This window comes from Mastigoproctus giganteus, chromosome 10 (assembly GCF_048544385.1).
Source record: "Mastigoproctus giganteus isolate SK-2022 chromosome 10, ASM4854438v1, whole genome shotgun sequence".
NCBI classification, from domain to species: domain Eukaryota; kingdom Metazoa; phylum Arthropoda; class Arachnida; order Uropygi; family Thelyphonidae; genus Mastigoproctus; species Mastigoproctus giganteus.
Genome location: NC_143584.1, coordinates 56,882,930 through 56,902,072, shown reverse-complemented (window position 1 = coordinate 56,902,072; position 19,143 = coordinate 56,882,930). Strand labels below are relative to the sequence as shown.

General features: G+C 37.1%; 1 protein-coding gene across 1 annotated transcript in view; it reads right to left on the bottom strand.

Annotated features, from left to right (window-relative positions):
- Positions 1–19,143, bottom strand: part of Maf1 (repressor of RNA polymerase III transcription Maf1) — a 296,764-nt gene that overhangs the window by 186,529 nt on the left and 91,092 nt on the right. The window contains exon 2 of the mRNA XM_090382929.1: positions 18,304–18,450. Coding sequence (XP_090239055.1) covers positions 18,304–18,450 — 147 coding nt within the window. The remainder of the gene's footprint in view (positions 1–18,303; positions 18,451–19,143) is intronic.

The following is a 19,143-nucleotide window of genomic DNA, read 5'->3' as shown; positions in this document are numbered from 1 at the left end:
CAACCAGTAATTGTTGCTCGCACTCGTGCCATGCTTTACCTCACATGACCATGACCGGGTATTCTTTGTTTTCGTAATAACGTATAATCAGCTGATGAAGAGTCTCCTTAACTTGAACGCTTCTGTACTAATTTGTTTGTTTTTGCTTTAGAGTACCTTATTTCCATTTGTCCAGTTTAAACAGTAATTTTAATCTTAAAAAAAAAAAAAAAAAAACAGGAAATATATGGTACATGCATAAAATTTAAATTAAGTTTGGAAAGTCATTCGAATAATCATAACGAGTAAATATGTCTTATTTCAATAATGTACAATATACACGGAAATCATAAATTATTATAAGCCATAATTCGGGTATATATAAAACCAGTTTTTTTTTTTTTTAATGGCTTCCCATCTTAATCATGATCTTCCTTTCTATGCAAGATAAAAATACCTGCTTCTTTCCAACAGACAAAAGTTTCCGCTACTAATTAGCATCATTAGTTAAGGTACTGTATAATTATAGCTCGACTGCGCTCTCAGTTCTGCAGATTGTTAACAGCTGCAAACATTTTTTATTTAATATTATTCCAACCTCTTGTAATCAATTAATTCTAACTACAATGGTCTTAGGCTCAGAGTCCATGTGTGAAAATAAACCGAGGAATGGAATGTAAAGCCGAATTATTTAACATTAGAGTTAGTGAGCTTTCATGTTTGCACTTTAAATAGTACTGACTGTATCAATTAATGTTTCTTTGTGAAGGTGAATTTAAATTAAAACCCTATGTTAAGGAACGTTGCTCTGTATTCTACGTTTTGTATTCCGAAATCATCAGAACATGAGATGATCGAAGTTTTAAATAAAGAATATTCTTTTTAATAGTACGAAAGTCATTCAACGTGTAATTTTGTAGGTGGTAGATGACTTTCATCAACCGGTGAAATACCACCACTTTGCTTATTGGAGGCGTGAAGTGGTGAAACCCATGTTTAGTCTCTAGAGCAAAGTTTCCGGCACCCCCCCTCCCCCCATACTTCTCCTTCAACCCATGCAGGGTACTAAGTACTATAGGTTTTGATACCTTTCATGTTTGGGGGTTTCATAAAAAAATCAAATTCAGCGCACATTTCAAATTCAGTTGCAAGTGCTGCATAAGCATTTAGGGAAATTTCGACTAATATAAAATTCGACTTATGTAGCTTTCCATGGAATGCAACCCTTACATAAGTGGGGGAGTGGCTGTATAAGATAATAACTAAAACAATAAAAACTGCCTTTTAACTGAAACATAAATGAAAAATACTATTTTAGAGAGCACTTCAGTTACAACTACATTATAAACTAGTAATTATTTATAACTTCCCTTTGTGCATAAAAATTGTCTGGTTTAGTAAGTAATACAGGATGTTCAAAACAATTTTAATGTGTGAATAGGACAACTTACAAATCTAAAACCATGTCCAAGTGACAAAGAATATCTTCAAGTTTTAGAGGTGTTCAATACTATCACCTTTAGTAACTCTGCAGCTGTCCCACCTATAATCCAATTTATCCTATATCTGACACAACATATCCCTGTCAAAGAGGCTGAATGCTTCACAAATGGCATAGTGAAACAGACACCTGATCTTTCACAAATACACTGAAAATAAAATCTATAGGAGTTGGATTAGTGGATCACAGGAGCAGAAAAATCAGTCCTATTCTTCCAATCCATTTCTTAGGAAACACTGTTTTCATATATGCACAAACTTGTTTATGGCAGAGCTCAGTCGTGTTAAAATAAATTCACCATCACTGTCTGTAGATGGGACATGAGGAAATTCTTAACATGTCCACAAACACAATTACGGCGATAGTAGCTTCTCTCCAAAGAAGAAAGGTCTGTACATCCCTTCTCATGGTTGATAAATTCTGCCATGATTACAGTTTTGCAATTATATAGTGCCATCTATTGCAGCAAGCACATTTTCCAGTTGGTATTAATGGAATGCTACTTGTGTTTTTCAGCCATTTTGGACTTCAACATTTTCAGAATTTTGGATCTGAAAATTTCATTTATAGTTTTAACACTTCATTATAGTACCTTCTTACATCACAGCACCTGCCATTCTGCTTACATTAGAGGTGTGCAACCTTTGTTCAGCAGCAGACTAGCTGAAAATTTTATTAATTAAATTTCCATAAGTCAGTACTTACGTATCAATGATAATTACTAAACTGTTTATTAAAAATATTACTATTAAACACAGGGTTAACAGAAATGAAACAGAAACTTAACAAATAATGAGCTATAAAAAATTACATAACAAGAAATAAAGGGGGGGGGGAAATCCTATAACTTTCAGAATTGGGCATTTCTGGGGCAGTTATGACCACATTATGTGTCACCATTTGTAGAAACAGTAAGTTATTTTGGATATTTTAGCCTGTCAGCCTCAACTGTGTTTTCATTTAAAAGAAAACACAATAACCACAATTACAGCTATTCCCAATAGTGGTATGGTCATTGTTCTTTAAAAGTTATTTACAGTTTAACATTAGAAAAAATAAATGTTAACTGAAGCAAAATCAAAATACCACTAGGATCAAACAGGGGGATAAAACATAAATATAAACATCATTAGCATTATATTTACAGAAGCACATTAACTTTATATATGAAGGGCATTTGAAAAGTTTGTGGTCTGAGTAGAGAAAGGTAGTGGTACAGTGTTGAAAATTTCAGTACTTAATGTATAACACTTCAACTAGTAACCCACCAAATTTCATGCAGTTTCAATGACTTTTAATTACAGGTCCTGAAATCAACAAAGCTATGTGAATGAGGAGAGCCATAGGGGTATATTATACAGACCATATAAGGCATTTGCTTGAAAACAAAGACAAATGGCAAGGAAAACTCAGCAAAGGAGTCTTTTTACACCAGGACATATCTGCTCACAAGTCTGTAATTTCCATGGCTGCATTGCATGAGCATGGTTTTGAACTCGTGGATCATTCCCCATCTTCACCACATCTAGCACCATTGGACTTTCCCCTATTTCCTAATTTTAAAACTTGGCTGGCATCCATTTTTTCACTGACAGTGACATCATTGCTGTAGTGAATGCATTCCTGGAGGCCCAAGAGAAAATGTTCTTCGCAACTGGAATCTACACATTGCAGCATCAGTGGCAAAAGTGTACTGACTTCAAAGGGAACTACGTTTAAGTGTAAAATGTTAGTAAACACCTTAAATAAACCCTTCATACTCAGGCCACAATAAATAATAAATAATAGCCTGCTGGATCCTAAACAATTTTTTTTTCTCCTCAGTTGGAATAACAAATATCCATTGTTAGTTGCAAAATATTCTTGTACTCTTTTAAATATAAAGAAATAAAAAAATAAATAACCATACTATTTTTATATTAAAGTACTTGCATTACTTTAATATGAAAATAAAATACAAGGGCTGTCCATCAAAGTTACAACCTATCATCCCTCTCATTCAATGAAAAGTCCTGTACCATTCAACTAATGGCTAGGAATTATTTAGCTTCATGGAAATCCTCCTTCACCAATGATGCATATGGCCTTGGATTCTAACTGAGAATTGTGGTATAGTAACAGTAGCTATTGTGTGTATCCATCTCATGATTTATCCAGTGGCATCATTAATGAACTGAAGCTGGATAATTTTTTTATTAGTATCAGTAGTCAAAAATGATGCAAGAAAGCAAGTTTATACAGCATCAAAAAAGAAAAAAAAAAAAAAAAAGACCAAGTCCAACCACCACCCCTAATAATTTGTCTAGTTCTTCCTTAAACTTATTCAAATTATCTACTTCCACAATCAACTTGCTGGCTGAAAGCAAATTTCCACATAACCTAGATAAAAGGGCTGACTGTCTTAGTATTGTTAAGTACCAATCTCTGCCTAGCAGAGATTGGTACTTAATGAAGGTACTTAAAGCAGGTTTGTCATTCAGTTATGACCAGACAATGACTGAATATGGAGAGGAGGGGGCTATATGTCTTTGATCTGGCCAAATCTAAGGCTCATTTTGTTTGGCAAGTTTTTGCCAAAACTTTGTAATATAGATACTGCATTTCTTTGGAAGCAGTTAAATTAAAATTGTGTAAAAAATTTTTTCTGCTGTTACTTTAGCTTGTTTTTGAGCCATCAGTATACATCTAGACATAATGAGAAATCTGGCCTTTCGTGACATGAAATTGTTGAAAGTTGTCTAAACAGTGGTGCTTTTCCTCAGTTCTGAAGGTACATTGAACAACCACACTGCACAGTGAATCTCTATTTTCAGATTTACTATGTAATCTCTATTTTCATCAGCAGGATGGGGGGGGGGGAAACCCATCCTACTTCTATAAGAACGGAGATAGCCAATAGGTTGCTTTGGCCATCTCCTAGATTAGTGCTTCTCAACCTTTTTTTAATTATCGTCCGCTAAAGGGCTTTTTTAGACAATTTTTTTCCTAATCACCCCCCATGAAATTTTAAACAAGAAAATTCTTTATACTTACTCTTTTTATTCAATGAGATACCTGAGCCTGATGCTTCTTAGCTAAAAGTTCAATGTTCTTTATGATGTTAGTAAGTTTAATTCTAATGTCTCCTCTTGAACATATATCAATTGTTTCCTTCCTTTGTTAACATTTTACTTTCTGAACTAAAACCACTTTCAACCATATAAGACATTGGAAAACAAAGCAGTACTTCGGCCATTTCAGACCACATTGTTGGATACAGAAGTTTAGTTATTATTATTATTATTATTATTATTAGCTATATGGTGCAAGGAAGCCTGAGGCTTATGCTGCACCAGCCAAAAAAAAATTCCTGAGTTACCCTAAGAGAGAGAGAGAAGTAGAAGGGAATCACCAAGAAAGAGAAGAATGATGATATCCAGCTCGGGACCCTGGGTGTGCCAAGCCCATACTCACCAGATGTGAGCCCCTGGGGTAGTTGTTTTTGATACCCACAACTCAGCCATTCCACCTTTTTCGAATTTATATTTGCATTCTTCTTTACATTTTAATTCAATGAGTTCTTGAATTTCTTCACTAGCAGACCCAGCATCGCATCCAATTGGATCTAACATCCATGTCTTCACTTTAAAAGAAAATAAATTGCAAAATCTATTTTTCACTTCGCCTTTTAAAGAACACAAATGATCTTTGAATAATTCTTAAGATAATTCTCAGTGAGAGATTCATTGATTTCAGCTCTAACTCTTACATACCATGAAATTGTTTTCTCATTAAATAGTTTTCAAATATTTCCAGTTTTTCAGTGAAAGCTTTTAATACGCAGTTGCAATCACAGTAATTAATTTCCTTTGAAGTTAAAGTATATCACTTCATATATCACGTTAAGTTTTCGAAAAATCAAAGCCATATAGTATATGTTGTTTCTGCATTTGCTGATCTCCTTTGCTAAATCTGTGTCCCCTTCACTTTCTAAAAAACTAATTATCGTATCAAAAAGGTTTACAAATCTTGTTAGACAGTTTCCTTCAGAAAGCCATCTAACTTCTGTATGTAAAAGAAGCCTCGCATACTGTTCTTCATTACCAACAGAAAATTTTCTGAAAAGTCATATTTGCTACATGACTTTATTTTATTGATAGTTTTAATACCTATACTGAGATTGATAAAGAACTGGACTAATATTTATTTCAACCAGATTATGTCCATGCACAATGCATGTCCCAAAGTATGTCCCAAAGTTCTTGCAGTATACTGCAAGAACTTTGGGACATACTTTGTTTAGGTAGGCTATAAAACCTTTGTCTTCCAACCATGGAGGTAGCACCATCGGTGGCACAGGATACCAAATTTTCCAAAGGTACTTGTTTTTCATCAAACCATGTTTTACAGCAGCAAAAATGGATGCTCCAGTAGTCAGTTTCTATAGATTTTACAAACATCTCTTCTTGCAATTTACAATCATCATCGAAATAACGAACGCATGCCATTAGAAGGGACTTATTGTCAGTAACTGTGGATTCATCAATCTGAATAAAAAATTTTCTCGTTTTTAGTTTGTCAACTAGCTGCTCTTCAATGTTAACTGATATCTCATTGATTTGTCTTCGAATTGAATCATTGCTCAATGGCAATGCTTTTAAAATACTGGAAGGATTTTGATGCATCACTGTTGAAATTAGATGCTCTAATGCGGGTCGTATCATAGTCTTAGCAACTGTATATGCGAATGCAATCATTCCGTCGTCATTTGCTTGTGTATGTACATCTTGAGAATTTAGTGCTAGCCCAGTCATGCCAGTTGTTTGTACCTATTTTATTACTACTTGTCTCAACAATGTTTCCTATTAGTGATATAATTTTCTAAATGTATGTTTTTCTTTATATTCTACTGTAATATCCTATAGCTGTCCCATCAGTTGTCCTAAGGCAACTTCGGCATTGTCAGTACAGGCAGTTCCTGCTTTACAAGTTTTTTTTTTTTTTCATGTATCAAGTGTCAACAAAATCAAAAATATGAACATTAATTGCAATAAATAAATGCTAAACATTCATAAATACGGCATTTCAAACTACATATGTAGCTATACAATACAGTACAACTATGCGTGCATTTGTTCAGGCAGAACATCTCATTGACTCACATAACATAAAGCAGTTACAATGCTGACATTACAAAGAGTGGTTGTGTTGCTCTTCATTTTTGCTGTCTTGTCTTATTTCACATTTATCTGGCTTATTAAGGGGGATAAATTTGAAGGGTGTTTGGAATAAACTCTTCCTCAGTTTATTGATAATTTTGAAAGATTTCAAGAACCAGCAGAGATAAGAGCTTTCCTTATGTTTAACTTCAATTTCTCCGCCACTTTTCTCTCAGTTATTACAAAATCACTTAGCTCCTGGTTAGAGTTTGATAAACATCTGGCCCTCTCCTTGAATAACTCCTGATCTGTGAATGTAGATGCAAAATACTCATTTAGTTTGGAAACTATCTGAGAATGATCATCTAAAGCCAAACCATTGATATCAAGTGGATCAATCTGATTCATCCCCTTCCTTTTGGGGTTTATATGAGTAAAGAAGTCTTTGCATCCTTTGCCAAAGTCAGATTTCTCATAATCTTTTCCAAAGACGAATGCAGATTTCTCGTAATCTGCATTCGTCTGCCTAACCTCCTTTGTGACTTGATTGCAGACTAGCTTACATCTGCCATAGGCTTCTGTGTCTCCTGATAATTTATATCCCATGCATTTTTCTTCTCTGCCACAAACCACATTAATTCATCTGATATCCATTTAGGCCAAAACTTTGAAAAGTATTTCTTGGTATCACAAAGGTGAAAAGCCTAGTACCCTCCAAGATTAAGTCCCTGAAGCCTTCCCATTTAGAATTCACTGTTGGTAACATCATCAGTTTATCCCACTGTATAATTTTTTCCCACTGTAAAGTTTATAGTTGATCCCACTGTAAGTTTGTTCATTTGTTGTTAAATATAAGCTGGAAGGATGGAACAACGTTTTAAATACAGGCAGTTCTCGCTTTATGAGTTCCCGGGTTTACGAGTTTTTTTTACCAAGTATCAAGTATCAAAAAAATCAAAAATATGAACATTAATTGCAAAAAATGAATGTTAAACATTCATAAATACAGCATTCCAAACCACGTGCATAGCTATACAATACAGTGTACCCTGCTTTACGATATTAATCAGTTCCAGAGACACCATCATATCGTTAAAATATCTTAACGTGAACCCAATAACACATTTTTTTGGTAATTCGTTTCAAGATCTCGATAGTTCAATTTTCACTGTATAACTAAGCTATTTATCTCTCTAAAATGTCATTTTTAAGGTCATATAAAAGGTCGTGAGCATGGTTTGTAAATTGTATTAGTTACCAATTCAAATCATTAAAATACACTACACTGTCATCGTTATCATATGTTCTGTTATAAGAATCAATTTTAAATGCCTTTGTGATATTTTTCTAAAGCACATTTCTGGAGGTCACAACCATAAAACAAAAACAATTTGCACTTTCTGGTTTATTGGGCTTTTCTGTTACTGCAAGCAATTATAAACGAGTAGTAAACTCGACCTTCTTGCATTTGTGAAAATACCAATAGCTGGAATTGTGTGGTTTTTTTATGTTATTATGGTGAAATGTGTTTGCCCTTTACTGAAATCTTCAATCGCATAAAAACACAAATTTTCAGAATCTTCTCTTCATTCCTTTTTTTTTAAGCTTCGTAAACTTGTTACTCCATGCAAATCGTGTTAGTTGCAATTTGTGTGCCGTTAAAAAAATGCTTATGCATGCTATTGAAATTTATAAAGAAAAGAGAAGATTATCTTGGAAATAAACGCATCTTAAAGCATTTCTGAATAAGACGACTCCTTGTGCAACAAACCAACGAGTGCCAAGCCAATGAGTGATGAACGAGTGTGCATTTAGTCGATGATGATAAAGAATAAACATTCTTTAACATTTGTAAGTCGTAAATAATTTCTCTATTATTATAATTTGCTTGATTTTACAGGCTATGTTTTCATTTCTTTTGATAAATCAATCGTTTAAACAAACTAATTAGCTAACTAATTTCATTGTTGAGAACGTAACCCATATTTTTTTAACCTTATGTCTATGGGAAAAATATTCCCGCTTTACAAGCCCGTGCTAGAAACGAATTAACTCATAAAGTCGAGAACTATATGTAATTCTTTTTTTTTTTAAATGTTTTCATTTATTTATGCATATTGCTGAGAATAAATATGTAGCTTACATATTTAAATTTTTACATACGGTTGATTACAAGTTGATTATTGTATTTCTTGTAAATGACTGCTCACTGAATCCTAGCAAACAAATTGGGGATTCCTCAGATGGATAATTAACTATTTAGGCAATTATGGACAGTAAGATATCATATTAATGAGGTCTGCATAACAGTGAGGAGTATATGTGCATATATATATAAGATTGTTTCAAGTGCATTTCAAATAGTGTTTCATATAACTTCAAAGTACACTACAAATCTTTCAATAAGTGCTGCGACCCCTTATCTGTGTTTCTAAATAGACACTGTTTATAAATGTAATAGTAAAATACTTAAAAGGTGTGAAAAGGAAGCATCCTGGCGAAGACACTACAGATTCAGAGAGAGAAAAAAAAGCAATATCAATAAACAGAGGCGGACTGGCTCAAAAATTCTTACCCGAGAAAATTTATAGTGGCCTCATACTACAGTTTATGGCCAAAATCACAGTGGCCTCCGGCCCACCGTGGTTTCCCCCGTAAGGCTTATGGCCATTCCGCTTCTGTCGATAGAGAAAAAATATGAAATTGTGAAAAGGTTTGAGCGAAATGAAAGACCATGTGATATTGCACGTGCTACAGACCTAAATGAGGCAACGCCGAGAATTACAAAGAATGCAGAGAAAATAAAAACAACTTTCATAGCGGGAACAACTCAAAGTGTAATTAAAATCCATTAGATTAAGACACAAAGAATTGGAAGAGATGGAACGGCTGTCATCTCTTTGGATAGAAAATCAAACAAAAAGCAAGTTTGCTTACGATAGAAGCAAAAGCATTAGCAATATTTTATTACGACTTACGTATTATAAAATACGTAAGTATTTTATTACGACTATTTTATTTAATATAATAAATTTTTTTACAAATAAAATACGTATTTTATTCGTATGAAATACTTTTTTAGTATTAAAAAATACTAAAAATACTTTATTATAATATAATATTATTTTTATTACGTATTTTAATCGTTATAAAATATGTAAGTATTTTATAACGATTAAAATTACCCGATTATTTATTGTGTTTGGTAATGTTTTGGTTCCAAATGTGTGTTCAATCTTGGGTGGTCGGCACCTAACGCCACTTTTCCCATAGGGCCTGTTGTTTATATTGCACGATTTTGCATTGCACGAGGGTTTCTAGGAACGCAACTATCGTGCTATACGAGGACAGACTGTACCAGATTAAATGAGAATTAACCATTCTCTCCAGGATTTTGCACAGACAGCTAGTCAGAGTAATAGGATGATAATTTCTAGTGACTTTTGGATCCTTTCCTGGCTTAGCAAAAGCAAGAAGGGTTGCCTTGCACCAGGAATCCAGAAACTGCCCTTCAATAAAGATTCTGTTATATAGAAAGAGCAGATAATCCATAGATTTTGTTGAAAGATGCTTAATCATTTCATAATGGATGCCATCTGGTCCAACAGCACTTGCTTTGGAAAGAGTGAGGGCTCTTTTCAGTTCCTGTATGGTGAATGCCTCGTTGTAGGGATAAAGGCTCTTAGACTTAAAATGAAGTGCCTGTTTTTGGATTTTATTTTTCAGGACCAGGAACTCTGGGGAATACGAAGATGTTGCAGAGATGTTAGAGAATGTTTCCCCAAGAGAATTGGCTATTGCAGTTGGATCTGCAATAGTGCATCCATTATAATCTAGGATTGAAGAAGGGTGGGATGTATATTTTCACTTCATTTTCCGGATTTTATCCCAGACCAACTTAGTACTAGTGGACTGAGTAATTGATGAAGTAAAACGGATCCACGATTCCTTTTAACTCTGACGGCGGATGTAGTGTGCTTTGGCTCGTGCGCGTTTAAAGGCTATAAGGTTGGTTGTGGTAGGATATCGGCGGAATATCCCCCACGCTTTGCTTTGAGCCTTTTTTGCTGCTGTGCATTGTGAATTCCACCAAGGTTTAGGAAATGGTGGAAACCCGGGCAGATGTTTTTGGAACAGCATTCGCAGCTGCTTGGATGATAATTTCTGTGATGTACGTTACTGCATCATTGATGGGCTCCTGACTGACGGTACTAATGTCAAAATTTGCCTGATGTTGGAAGGCAGACCAGTCAGCCTGATCAATCTTCCACCGTGGTAACCTGAAAGGAAGACACGGTCTCCCACTGTATAACGAGGTTATCACAGGGAAGTGATCACTTCCGTATGGGTTCTCCACCACTGCCCAAGTGAGTGAAGGGAGCAGATAGAGAGAGAGAGAGAGAGAGATCAATGGAAGAAAACGTACGGGTAGGCATGTGGAAGAAGGTATTTGTTCCAGTATTTAGAAGGGAAAGGTCATTGTCATTGAGCATACGCTCTATGACTCGTCCCCTTCCATTGATGTTAGCACTACCCCACAGGGTGTTATGTCCTTTAAAATCCCCGAGAAGTAAGAAAGGGGGAGGCAACTGCATTACAAGATCATCAAGGTCTTCCTGGGAGATGTCAGTCCCAGGTGGCAAATAAATAGAGCACACAGTTAATAAAAATCCCACTGTAAGGTGAATTGCAACAGCCTCTATGCCAGTTGTAATTAGCGAGGGCTGAACTGGGGTCTGGTTGTTCACAAGGATAGCCACTCCTCCATGAGCAGGACCATCTGCAATTCTGTCCTTAAGAAAAAAAGTTATGTTATGCATGGTGGGGTTATCACTTGCCTTTAGATAAGTCTCCTGCAAGCAAAAGCAAACTGGATCGTGCTTTTGCAGGAGGGCCTTGATGTCATCTGTATTTCGCCGGAATCCACAACAATTCCATTGTAGGAATTTAGCCATTATTTTGGCTTGGTGGGTCCGTCAGGCGGCTTCCGAGGTGCTGAGGGCTTACTTCTGTCAGTCTTGGATTTATATTTTTTGGGGAAGAATGGACGCTGTCCCGTGTCCATTTCTTCCTCCGCAAAGAGTTCCAAGACTGATTCTTCGGGTACCTCCTTGTTTTCTACATCCATTGTTTCTGTTATTACTGGAGGCTCTTTACCACTTGGTTTTGGTAGTGGTGGAGCACTAGGAGGTACGGATATAGGAGTGGCGGCTGACTGTGTTTTTTTGGTGGGCTTTTGTGAACTCAATAAATAGCGTGCAATCGGGGTGAATGACTCTCTTGGTGGTATAGTCATCTCAGTTTGGGTACCGATAGTGCACTTAGCAGAAACCTTCTGGGCATATGAAGGTTTCCCGCTATTTATTGGTTGGATACGTTTTCTGGCCTCTGGGTAGGAAATATTCAGCTCTGTTTTCAGTTTCTGTATTTCTTTTTCATCCTTCCACCGCTGGCATGCTCTAGAGTAGGCGGGATGCTCTTCATGACAATTGACACAGATCGGTTTTTGAGCTGAACATTCCTTGCTCTCGTGGTCTTTAACACCACATCGAGCACAGGCAGGGTTACCACAACAAGATGTTTGTGAGTGGCCGTATTTTTGGCATCTAAAACACCGCAGTGGGTTTGGGATATAAATCCTCACCGGGCAGTTTAGATAGCCTGCCTTGATGCAACTTGGAGGCCGTGGGGCGTTAAATGTTAGGATGAGAACTCTGGTAGGGACGAGATTCCCATCCTTTCTCATTGATATCCTTTTAACAGCTGTCATTCCTTGTTCTTTCAATTCAGAGCAGATCTCTCCTTCAGAAACATGAAGAAGGTCCCACTGAAATGACACCTCGTGAAGAGTTCAAAGTTTTGTGGGGGGTTATGATGATAGGTATTCCCCCTATTGTTGTGGCTTTCAGGATTTTTTCCCACCTGTTTCACAGTTGTGGCTTCGACCAAAAGGTCGCCAGAACGCAGTTGTTTTACAGATTTGGGTAATCCTGCCAACCCTTCTAATCCTTTCTGGATAAAGAAGGGTGACATCTTCCCAATTGACTGCTCTCCAGTCGAATGGAGAATGAGGAAAAGTGGTGTTACAAATGGTGTTTTATCCTCAGTTCTGGCTCTCTTGACAGAGGTGTTGTCAGTGTTATCGTCTCGGTTAGGTAGGGGCCTTGTTAGAGTCCCAGAAGAAGTAGAATTTAAATTACTCATATGAGTAAAATAAAAATTTCAGATGCCCTAAGTACCTCACCCACCACGGAGCCCTACGAGGGGACGCCCACCCGTGAACTAGCAGGTACTGCGTACACGAATGGGACACCAAGTTAGCTTAGAGGCACCATACCCACGATTCCAATAAGCCTTGATCCCGTCCCAGGACCAAAGGGAGGGAGGCTTATTGGAACGCAGTTGACCCTAGCAGTAAGAACCACCCACCAATTGATCCCAGTCGGGCCGGTCCGGGACCACCCGTCTTGTCGAAGCAGGGGCCAAAGTGGTGTATTAAGGCTGGGCCCTCAACCACCAGGATCCCCCTTTCCGAAATCCAAGGGTCGCGGTGCACGGCTGCACACGCCGGATTCCAAAAGATGTAACCCTGGAACCAAGGTATGGGCGTTAGATCCCAGTGATGCTAGTCTGAAGTCCAGCAGCGTCACTGGAAGGTCCCCTCATCACGTATAGGTGCCCACATCGAGGGGAAAAAGTTGGGGGAAATACAAGTCATTGCTTTTAACATTTCTAAGGCTTTTCGCAGTGACTGGCACAAAAACAGAAATAAAATAAGATAAAAGCATTAAAATACAATAAGACAAAACAGTTAAAATACATATAGTAAAAGCATTAAAATACATAGCAGCTTTCGAAGCGAAGTGCCTCTTCATCAGCTAGTCTGTGAATGGTGTACTTCAGTATATACTGATGGTTACAATAGCACAAGTCAGCTGGGCATGATCATGTATCACGAGTCTGGTGTCGGTAATAACTTGACATGTTTAGAAAGTTCATACATAGGTGCATGACAACAAGAAACAACGGGCTGTAAAGGAACATCAGGTTTATGGATCTCTGGAAGTCCATAAAACTGCGGGAGTCAACAACCTGTCGGATGAAGCTTCCAGCAGACTTTCTTGGTAATCTTATTAGCTAAAAACCAGGAGTGCACAAGTTTATTAACTTTAGATTCCAAATTCTCCAACACTTTCACAGGGGAGTCTTGCACAGTTTCATAAACCTCCTGATCCTGTAATAGAGCGAGGGCTTTACAAATATACTCAGACTTCTCCAGGACAACAGTGCGCCGCCCCTTATCTGCAGGCAAAACTACAATAGTGCCATCTTTGCACAAAGAAGAAAGAGCTTCCCGTTGACATCGTCTGAAGTTACTAGTAATAGGCTAGATGTGCTGCAAAATCGAAGCTGTTTTAAAGCGAATTATGTTAGCAGTCTCTTCAGGCAGCTTGTCGAGAGATGCTTCCACACCCGTAGCCAAACGTGTAATGGGAGCTTTACAAGGAAGGACCGCAAACTTTCTAAAAACAAAACCGCAAACTTTCTAAACATGTTGGCAAGTTATTAGCACCCCTTGTTGGGAAAACTGTTTACATTGTTTCCAGTAGTATGCATTTTCTGTGTGTATTATTAAAGATTTTATTATTTCTGAGAGTGAGGTTATGGTCTCCTTTGATGTGGTTTCTCTGTTCACTTCTGTTCCTGTACAACAGGCTATTGCCTGCGTGAGACATCTTTTGAGCAGGGATACCACGTTGGGAGATAGAACCTCACTCTCTACAGATGATATTTTGCACTGCTCTCAATCTGTGTTTAACAGGGGCGTGATCATGTTCAATGTCTGTTTCGCCAAATACAGGGCAAAGCTTTGGATGCCCCTGTTAGTCCTATCGTGGCCAATATTGCCACGAAAGAACTTGAGTCAGATTTTCTTGAACTTACCTATTCCTATCACTCTCTGGTGTCGTTATGTTAACAATATTTTTGCAATTGTACCCCGGGGATCAGAATCAGGGCTGCTGCAATATCTCAATTCCCTGTCACCCGTCATTCAGTTTATGATTGAACTAGAGGTTGATAATACCCTTCCTTTTTAGGATGTGTTAGTCCAACGTGTGGATTCACATTTGGTAACTTCCGTTTTTAGGAAGCCAATGTGCACAGGCCAATTTACCAATTATGGCTCTGCGCGTGCCCCTGGTCATTTACGTAGCACTGCTCATACTTTATTCTCCTGCGCTTGGATGCACTCTAGTTCGACTGGTGACAGGCAATTGGAGATTTCTAAAATTAGGGCGAAGCTTTAAAATTGCGGCTATCCACCTCATGTTCTAGATAGATAGATGTGAGCTTCAGGCTCACAAATTTGTTATGAAATCTAACCCACCTCACATCAATCAATTTATCTCTACCGCCTACATCCCCTATTATCTGGGCGTATCGGAAAGTCTTGTTAGGATTTTGCGTCTCCATCATATACGATGTGTGCAACATCCGGGGAGGAAATTACAATCTATTATTTCTAAGGTAAAAACACCTGTTCCTCCTTTCCTACGGAGTGGCTCCGTATACCGTATTACATGTCCAGATTGTGGGGGGGGGGTTATGTAGGCGAGTCTAGTAGAAGATTGAAAGATCGGGTTTCTGAGCATGAGGTGACTGAATGCTCCGCAGTCGTTGAACATTACTGGGTTGAGTAGCACAATCTTGATCCCCAAAGGAATACTGAAATTGTCGACTATTCACATGATTATCGCCAACGCTCATGGCTTGAAGCACTACACATGGCCACCAATAATAGTACTATGAATCGGACAAGGGGAGTACACGTACACCCTATAATAGAATGTACTGTATTGCAGTGCGATGAGCACTGGCGATCATCACATGTACATAATTCTGCTTTACCAACACACCACACTCGTGAAACATGATCATGCCCAGCTGACTTGTGCTATTGTAACCATCAATATATACTGAAGTACACCATTCACAGACTAGCTGATAAAGAGGCACTTCGCTTTGAAAGCTACTATGTATTTTAATGCTTTTATTATATATATTTTAACTGTTTTATCTTATGTATATATCATTTTTATTTTAATAAATTTATTTTAACCAGTTAGTCATTCGTCACAAGAAACTTTGATGATATAATGCAACTCAACACACAAGGCCTGTTTTCTAATTTTCAATTCTGATAGAAACTCTACCCTTTTTCTCAATACTGCCCTATACTTCTTACGTAAATCCTCAGATTGTCTATTTTTAATATCATTAGTACCGACATGTACAATTTCACCTTTTGTGTCCTTAAAAGATAACTGTTCAACGACATCATTAATTCTACTCCTGGCAAACATGCCCTGGTCCTATTCCAACTATCCTTTTTTCACAATATATTTCCCATTCCCTAACAATAGCTACTACCTACGGGATCAGCACTTTCTGCCATTTGGCAAGCCACCGTGTTGTCTGACAATTTATTCAGGAAGGAGAATGATGTAGGTAAAGTAAACATTGGCAGTGAGCTGGATGATTTTGTAATAACTGAGAGGAAAGTGGAGGAGAGATTGTTGAGGATAAACATAAAAAAAAGGCACCTGGGGTGGATGGGATCTATCCAGTTATATTAAAGGAGGCAGCAAAGGAAGTATGCAAACCCCTAGCCATAATTATGAGAGCTTCTTTGGACTCAGGGGAGGTACCCATAGACTGGAGATGTGCAAATGTAACCCCAATTCACAAAGGAGGATCAAAGGCTGACACAAGTAATTATAGACCTGTTAGTTTAACTTCTGTTCCAGGTAAATTAATGGAGGCACTGGTTAAAGAAGCACTGCAGGATCATCTAGACAAGAATTCAGTTATAGCTCAGACGCAGCATGGTTTTGTTAAGGGCAGGTCTTGCCTGACCAATTTGATTGGATACTATGATGTAGTCACAAAAGAACTGGATGCAGGGAATAACTTTGATATTATATATTTGGATCTTAGAAAGGCTTTTGATACTGTTGCACATGGAAGACTGCTGCACAAATTGGAGCAGTGTGGCATTGGAGGCAAATTGCTGCTATGGATAAGGGGTTGGTTGAGTGGCAGAAGACAGAGTGGTAATCAATGGACACTGCTCAACGTGGACTAATGTTATTAGTGGAGTTCCTCAAGGTTCAGTGTTGGGTCCGTTGTTGTTTTCGGTGTTTATGAATGATAATGGGATATCAAGTTTAATGTCCAAGTTTGCAGATGATACAAAGGTTGGCAGGGTCGTTAAGGACACTACTGACGCTATGCTGCTGCAACAGGATCTGGAGAGGTTGAACAGATGGGCTGAGAGGTGGCAAATGAAGTTTAACATTGACAAATGTAAAGTACTACATATGGGAAACAGTAACCCCAGAGCAACGTATCAACTCTGTGGTACTACACTGACAGTGGTAGAGAATGAAAGGGACTTGGGGGTAATTGTGCAGGCAGATATGAAGTTCTCTGAGCAGTGCAGACGAGCTGCAAGAGTAGCTCATGGTGTCTTGTCAATGATATACAGGAATTTTTCTAGCAGGGATAAGGAGGTGATTATTCCCTTGTATAAGGCAATGGTTAGGCCACATCTTGAGTACTGTATACAGGTCTGGAGGCCTCATTTCAAGAAGGATGTAGAACTGCTGGAACAGGTACAGAGAAGGGCAACAAGATTAGTGAATGGGACAAAGGGTTGCTCTTACGAAGAAAGGCTTAAGTTTTGCAAATTACAGAGTCTGGAGACTAGGCACCGGCGAGGTGAACTGATAGAGGTGTATAAGGCTTTGAATGGTTTGAGCATGCTCAATGCCAATGGGATTCTTCATCTTGCTCAGAATAATCACCTCAGAGGGCATAAATTCAAATTGAGGAAGGACGGATGTCGGATAGATGTGCGGAAATTTGCCTTTGGCCAGCGGGTGGTTGGTTGGTGGAACCGACTTCCATCACTTGTTGTAGAAGTTGATAGCCTAAACAAATTTAAAGCTCAACTGGACAGGTATTTCGAACAAACAGATGGGTGAAATGGGAGTGGGTTTTTTTTTTTTTTTTTTTGGCTGATGCTGAGTAAGCTTGCTTTCTTGCATCATATGCCTCTACTAATGCTAATTTAACACTAGTGGAATAATGAAGTACTCCCTGTAATCAATGTAATCAAATCAACGTAAGTAATTAGATACAACTGCACTTAACTTCTTTTTTTTTTTTTTGTGCCCCTCCTAAAAAAATAATTACAGACTGTTATTTTAATATATTTCGTAATGTTCAATGAACACACAATGTATTTTGAAATTAAAGAGGAAAACAAAAAAGGTCTTATCACAATTTTTATCATTCTTTTCCTTATAATTTATTGCTGAAAACAAATTTTTGATGATAATATACTGGTTTCCTACTTTTTTTTTTTTTGGTAAAGTTAATAATAAAGCAAATAATACCAAGAATAATCATTTGCTTTTGCTTTTTAATTTTTGAAATTTGTAAACTTATCAAGGCACCCCACGTAATTATACACCTTTGTACAGTGTACAACCTGCACACCAACACACACAGCAGCCCTGTGCTTAATTATAATTTGCTCTAAAAATAAAATTGTTTTTTTAAGAAAATACATAAAGTACATGCGAAATCCCTATTACAATAGAAGTTAATAAATTATACCTGTATATCTTGCTTGGACTATGTGACATCAAACTTTGGGGAGGCGACAGAGCTTGCAGATCATGAGGACTTCCCCCTGATTCAGCATTCATTGTTTTGAAAAGTCTTTTGTCTCCACCTGCCATCTTGCATGAGTAACTTTCAATTCTAAAAGATGGAAACTGCATTAACTCATCAAAGCCCAAATTTAATAAAACTGAAACTTGGGGATTTTTTTTGTATAAATACCAAATAAAAGGCCTTCATGTAATATACGTTACTGTTTATTATTAATTTTTCTCTTCTTTTTTTTATTATTATTGTTAGAGGAAAGTGAGAATGAGAGGTATTATTTATACAACACTGGACAAATATAATCATAGATACATAACAGTTCTATTTCACTTTTTATTTTTTTACATATTTACAGTGTAAGAAACTGCAAAGACTGTATCAACTTATGAACAAAAAATCTCAAACTGAGAATAATCTGTCAAAAAAATCTTCAGTAACTACAGTTTCAAATTTATGAGAATCCTGTATAAGAATTTTCACTTATTTTTCAAGCTTGATTCATAGTTCATATTTTCTTAGCTGAAAAATGTATAAGAATTTTCACTTATTTTTCAAGCTTGATTCATAGTTCATATTTTCTTAGCTGAAAAATGTTCTTCAATAAAAAATCAAACTAATGTTTTATATCATAGTTGCTTTTTTGTATTATTCTTGTTAAGCCTTGAATATCTAAATATACTTCAGTACTAGTAGTGGCAAATGATGCAAGAAAGGAAGCCTATAAAGGCTCAGCCAAAAAAAACTTCCCACAACAACAGTCCATTACCTCCGATAATTTGCCTACCT